Source organism: Meleagris gallopavo, chromosome 1, assembly GCF_000146605.3.
Source record: "Meleagris gallopavo isolate NT-WF06-2002-E0010 breed Aviagen turkey brand Nicholas breeding stock chromosome 1, Turkey_5.1, whole genome shotgun sequence".
NCBI classification, from domain to species: Eukaryota; Metazoa; Chordata; class Aves; order Galliformes; family Phasianidae; genus Meleagris; species Meleagris gallopavo.
The window spans coordinates 125205361-125212161 of record NC_015011.2 but is presented as its reverse complement, the minus strand read 5'-3'; the positions used below and the strand labels follow the sequence as shown (position 1 = coordinate 125212161).

At 39.8% G+C, this 6801-nt stretch overlaps 1 protein-coding gene across 1 annotated transcript; it reads right to left on the bottom strand.

Moving 5' to 3' along the window:
* Positions 1 to 125: 125 nt before the first annotated feature.
* LOC104916371 (cytoplasmic FMR1-interacting protein 1-like) lies at positions 126 to 5186 on the bottom strand. The gene is made up of 7 exons (XM_019622560.2): positions 5043 to 5186; positions 4785 to 4874; positions 3613 to 3690; positions 2839 to 2940; positions 1218 to 1399; positions 436 to 532; positions 126 to 296 (listed from the first exon to the last, which is right to left on the bottom strand). The coding sequence occupies exons 1-7, from the start codon at positions 5157 to 5159 to the stop codon at positions 141 to 143; spliced, it is 822 nt and encodes a 273-aa protein (XP_019478105.1). The 5' UTR covers positions 5160 to 5186; the 3' UTR covers positions 126 to 140.
* Positions 5187 to 6801: the final 1615 nt, after the last annotated feature.

Sequence of the window (6801 nt, the reverse complement as noted above, 5' to 3'; positions counted from 1 at the left end):
AAAAAAAAAAAAGAAAGACAAAGACACTGAAGAATAAAAACAAAGGGCAACATTTGAGTTAATTGGTTCATGTGGTTCTGACAAAAGGAAACAAAAATCCAACAAGAATGCAAACATCTTTGTTCTGCTTCAACCTTTCTTTAAGTTTGTACTGAAAAGAAACTTACTTTCAAAAGCATGTGTTTCTCGCTGGGGGTTAGATACATTTTGTTTTCGTAGTAGTCCACACACAAATTCACAATGTCTGCAAGCAGTTCTTCATAGCCAACAATCACCTCCAACTGCTGCTGTAATGACTGAAAAAAAAGAAGAAAAGGACATGAGTCAAGAAGTTACAGCCTCACAGGATCAGCAGCTACTACCGAAGTGAAAGGGTTTTCTTTTAAAGGTTTTATACAGCATTCAGTATTTTGGAAAAAGACAATTAAAGCTTACTTGTGTTATCTTGTTGTGGTTAGCAAGGAACATGGAGAGATTCTGGGACTCTTGAATGGACTGAGGATCTGCCATTTTCCGTAGGAACTGAGCAGCTCTTTGCAAAAAGAAGAAAACAACAAGCATATTTCCCTTCAGTGGCTCTGCTTGTACGCAAATTCAACCCCTTTCAACAGAAACGCATTTGTCTCTGCATCTACCAGGTAGTCAGCAGAACTCTAAGACATCAGCAGACCTGTCACTGTCAGTACAAGCAGTACAATGGCAATGCCATTTGTTGCTTGTACAAGGTTGTTGACCTTAGTGTATCTCCCATCTCCTGAATCAAGCAGAAAGAGAATTTGACACATAAGGCCAGTGCCTTCTTGCCACACCTTCACAAAAACATATTAGCCAAACCTACCCTTTTATTGACAACCTCTTAAGAGCAATGCTGAAATATCATAAGGACAACTTTGATTTACAAGCATCAAAACTGGATGCCAAAAACTGGAATATAACAAAAAGCCAGCTTTCTCCGAAACTTGAAAAGCAAAGCAGTATTGAGCAATGCATATCCCACACATTTAGTGAACACCAAGATAGAAGTACTTGCCGGTTTTGCCTTAAAAGACAGGAAAATATTTAGTTGCTGGAAGAGCAGCATAAAGAAAGTCAATTTAGTCAACAGTTTAGCTGCAGTAATTGCAGAAAAAGTTGCCCAAAAAGGAGCTACTGCTGCCATCTTGTGGGAGCTCTGTCTCCCCACAGCATAAATCCTGATCCTGTTCTTAACAGCTTACCTCTTGTAGGCTGAATGGTCGTTCTTCACACTGCACTTCATATTTTTCAGCTCATCCAGTACTGCAAACATGTTGATAAATTTGCCCAGTGTGATCAGATATGCTTCAGAGACAAAGTCTTTTCTCCTCTCTGCATGGCACAAGCGTCTCACCTCCCCACAAAACCGTTCAATTGCATTTCTCTAACAGAAAACAAAAGAGACGAGTCAGGGAGTAAAAGCCATGATGTTTCCAAGAAAGATTTATCACACACAACTGGGGATCTGACACCTGTCTGTCTTCCCCTCTAAGTGAGGTCTTTCACTGGCACAACAGTCCACTTTGGTGCACCTGCAAGAGCTAATGAAAAGTACCATCGAAGCAGAAAAAAACATTTAAGGCATGTGAGGCCAACAACACACGAGCACAGCCTTTCCAGCTTCACCTCTGTGTACTACAAGTGTCATAAAGGATTTTAGCCACAGAGCCTGCCTGGCACAACTGGAAATATGATTTACAATCTGAAGTCAGAAAAAATAAATCCCTTTGAAACAAGTGATTTTATATCAGAATAGTGATTAATGCTAGCACATGCCAATTTGCAAAATCATGCTTGCAGATGGTTATTTGAGGGCTTATTTCCAAGTGTGCACCAGGGCCCTCTGAGATTACAAGTACAAATAGAAACTTCAGATACAAAGAGGAATCTGTTCTGAGTTTAGGGCAATAACCTCAAATGAAAGGAGATTTTTGTAGTCAGTAAGATCCATGAGTTTAGGAAGATGACAGAAAATGCTACATTGCATTCATTCTCCTGTGTGCTCCATTGTTTGCAAGCTCTAGTTGCTCTGGCTTCCTCAGAAAAATGCCAAGAAACATCCTCCATCCATTGAATAAAGGGGTAAGCTGCTTGCACAGGAGAAGAGAGCAAGACAAATGGCTGTTCTCTAGTCCATATTTAGTTTGGGTGGCTGGAAGGTCAGAAAAACTGGGTTAGCTTGCCTCAAGTACGAATTTCTGCAGCGGAGTTGCACTGGGTGCTACAATGTCGAGGCTTGTAGAACCCTCAACCACCCAACAAATGGTCTTATGTATACATGAGATGTGTTTTATTTCTATTTCTTTTCCTTCCAAGGTGTCAGGGACCATGTGCAACTATCTTCTATTTTTTCCTCAAAGCTCAAAGCCGTAATGGAGGAATCTCTTTTTGGTGGTGTGCAGCAATAGAACAAGAGGCAATGGGCAGAAGTGGAACACAGGAAATTCCATACAAAACACAAGGAAGAACTTATTTACAGTGAGAGTGGTGGAGCACTGGAAGATGCTGTCCAGAGAGGTTGTGGAGTCTCCTTTTCTGGAGATACTCAAGAACCACTTGGATGCCTCCCTCTGAGACCTGCTGTAGGGAGCTGCTTTAGCAGGGATTAGGATTCAATAATCTCTAGAGGTCCCTTCCAACCCATGCAATTCTCTGATTCCGTGAAACTGCTGAAGTTGTTAAGACAGGCATTAGAAATGCTGCCCTTCTGAGAGACCTTTTTTCCCCCCAAAGTATAACAATTAGGTTGCATAACTGAGCATATAATATTAAGCATACATAATAAGCATATAAGCTTGCTAACACATTTTCTATTCCTTTTACCTGGAAATACATAAAATTCATCAGTTTTGTGACTTCTGGCTCCAGCACTTCCACAGTTTTCTCATAAATTTCTACTCTGTTAGGCTGCTCATTGCACTTAACCTGAGGACAATTAGAGAGATCGTTACACTTACAGATTTCCCTGATAAAAAATTTCCCTCAGAAACTAAGATCCCAAATGACAAGCTGGTAAACGTATTATTATCATCTTGACGATACAAATTTAAGGTATCTATTGCTGGCTTTAGTAGATGTAGGCCGTTCTGCTAAGATTCATTATGAGTTTAAAAATATAAATTGAGATTTCTTCTCTATTTTCTCTATTCTTTGCATAAGAATATTTGCAAGCTGTTGCCAATTCACAATTTCACTTTTGGTCAGTTTCCTGATGCATCTTAACATTCCTCCCATCCCATCACCATATCACCATTCCCAGACACGTATTCATAGGATTTTGTTTTTGTACATAAATCAAGAAAACACTGCATAGCTCTGACAAGAAGCGAATGACCATCTAAAAACCTAGAATGTTCAACACAAATGCTAATTATTACATGCTATATCACCTGTTAAACCTGCTTTGAATTTAAATATCTGGGGGGAAAAAAAAGATGTCCAACTAGTTCCCAAGTGTTAAGACACTGTTCTATGGCATGCACAGCTTGCTAATTCAGGGACCAAAGCAAACTTTATTTCAGAACTCATTACTAAATCTGTAACCAATACAAGACAGAAGTCCACATGCTGCATGACGGTTTAATTTTGATCCTTTACCTGGGGAATGGCCCTTGAGCAGCTCCTCCATGTATATAACATGACAGCATATTCCTGGCCCTCTTCTAACATTTCATTCTGCAAGAGAGACACTTGATAATAATAAGGCATTGTAAAATAAAGGAGTTAAATTCACTTCTCTGCCATCATTCCAAAGCAAACTATTTTTCTTATCCGAAAGTATGTGTGCAAACATGTATTGCAAGCTAAATGATCCATCTTACTGCATGTATGTAAAGTAGCACTACCATAATACATAGGTGCAAGCTGGCATACTGTATGCATCAATGCTGTTTCTACCATTAAAGAAACATAACATTTGAATTGATCAGTTACAGATGCCCAGCTTGGGCAGCAGCTAAATTTTTCTATCTACCCACAGTCATGTTTTAACATTCAATCTAATTCTGAGAAAATTCTTATCACCTGGGGACTGTAAGTAATCAAAACAATCAAAACAAGTTAAGAACTTGCCAGATAATTATAAAAGCAGATTGATGTAAATTGACGTAATTTTCAGTTGCATATAACCTATGCAGTTTGTGAAATGGGTTTTAGAATGACAAAATGTATTAATCCTCATTTTTCAAAAATGCATAAAACAACTAAAAGTTCAGAATGGAACAGTGTTTGCAACCTGCAAGTTCCTTTGTATCCCAAAACAGCAATACCACCAGCAGAGATAGTTATGAGTCAGAAGTCTCATCTTCTATTGTACAATTGTTAAAAAACACAAAAGACCCTACACAAAAGCATGCCAATAAACAACTAATGTATACATTATACAGTGAGGAAGCCATCAAAAACCCTTACTACCACTAAACTGACAGAGAAGCACTGGAAACTTGGGAGGATGAAAGGTAATTTTTTATTCAAGTTACAGCAGAAAGCTGTCAACAAAACTAACCCATCTCCAAATGCTGAAAAAAATACACAGTGAAAGCAATAAAATTTTGAAAATACTGGCTGATCAAGAAAAAGGACAACTTTAAAACTGCCAGCAATTATATGCAAGAAAAGAAATGCCACACACTTTTGTGTTACTGCCACCTGGAAAAGTTACAGACAACTTCTTTTCTGTGACCACAATCCTTTCAATGAAATGCAAAATGACACATCATTCTCCTTTTATTCTAGGTAGCAGAGAAGTATCTACCTGGATACCTACTTACCATGCTAGAATGGACTGTAGCTTGCTCAATGTATCTCGCAATGCCAGTGACAAATGCATTTCTGTCCTCAAAGTTAGTGTTGAAGTTTGGCTGCAGAGAAAGAAAGCAAAATATCGAATCAAATTCTTGGTAAGGAAAATAATTTTTATATATATTAAATGTGAACACTGCTGTTATTGTTGTTTTGTTCGTTGGCCTTTTGAGAGTACATATTCTTGCAAAAGAACTGCAATTTTTTTTTCTAAAATGACAGCAGACCTGGTAAAGCAGAGATGATGGCGGAGGTTCAATACACGGTTGCTGATCTGGCAATGGTAATTCTTCCAAGAGATCCACATTGGATAAGGCATCCTCCAGTGTTACTTGAGCAGTCATTTTGCACCTGTGGTTAAAAAAATACGTACATATGTATGTATGTATATACATATACGTATGTATACATACACGTACCTGTAGTTGTTTTTTATATAAATACATTTAACTATATAAACAGAAAACGAATACCACAAAGAGCAGGGAACCATTACTACTGTGGGAAACAGGTGGTTTCCCTTTGATGAGGACATATCCTAGACACCATAATGGAAGGGGACACAGTCAAACCAAAACCCACTTGGTTTCAGTATGCAAGTTTAAAATGAGTATTAGGATAACAATCTCCTCCTTACTTTTTGACTTCAGAAGTACTTCACTTCCTCCCTGCTGCACCAAAAACAGAGAAAACACTGACATCAATTTCACAGGAAAAAAGGACTGCCCTCAGATGTAACCACGAGGACAGTAACATCAATCTGAAGTTAAAAATAAACAAATGAAGAAACCACCAAAGACAACAGAGTAAAAGCAAAAACCAAAGCAAAGGGAAGGAAACACTCCGAACTGATACGCCACCTGCCCTCAGAGACCAACCAGCATGCCGAGCTGTCACTGCAAAACCAACAAACCACATACAGAGAGAGCTCACCAACAATTTCTAACAACTACTGTCAGACAGGTCAGACATGGTTCTTGAAACCATGGCTCCAGCTTTGCTTCGAGCCTGAGCAGGTTAGTTTTCATTAAGATAAATAAATAAGCGGTGCACATGTTGTGCAACTTGCAATCCCTGTTGAAAAATGATGAAGGACAGGACTGACAGGAGTGCTTGCTGACAGAGCTGCCCACACTCAGGCAGCTCCTTCACAGCTAATGCGGTTATTCTTAAATGACGGGCAGGCAAAAGCCATGGCATCTTCCCTTCAATAAATAAACAGATGCCAAAAGAATTCCATATCTGGGCACTTGTCCCAGGAAGGACAAGGAAGTTGAACTGTCAACAGTTTTAGCCTGGAGGAAAACAAGAGAGAGTTGCTAAGAAGTTAGAGCACCACAAGCAAACATTATTTTAATATTTTTGTTCTGAGTATTTATAGGTCAAGCTTCAGCTAAAATAAAAACCAACACACTTTACCTGGGATAATTTAACTGAGAGACTTCTTCCAACTTGAAACTTCTCCCTGTAGGCTCATGACCAAAACAAACTCCCACTCACACAGCTCTACTGGGCCTCACACCCATGGGACAGATGCATGCACAGCTGCCCCACGCTGCCACAATGCACAGGCACAAAAACACTGGTCCATCCCTGCTTCAAAAGTGAAAAAATGGTTGCCTATTATACGCTGCAAACTACTGCACTTATCCACCCAAAAGGGAATTGTCATTTAATGGAAAAGAAATGGCCAGGTCTCCCCTCACCAGCACCAGTGAGGCTACACTTTGAGCACCATGGCCACAGCTACAGCAACATTTCTGGACCCTATGGTACAAGAGAGACATAGATATATTGCAAAGAGTCCAACAGTGGGCCACCAGGATGCTGAAGGGACAGGAGCACCTCTTCTGTGAGGAAAGAGCTGAGACTGTTCAACCTGGAGAAGAGGAAGCTCAGGGGGATCTCACTGATGCCCTTAAACACCTTAAGAAAGAACGCACAGAGGTCAGGTCCAGCTTCCTGTCAGTGGTGCCCAACGCCAGG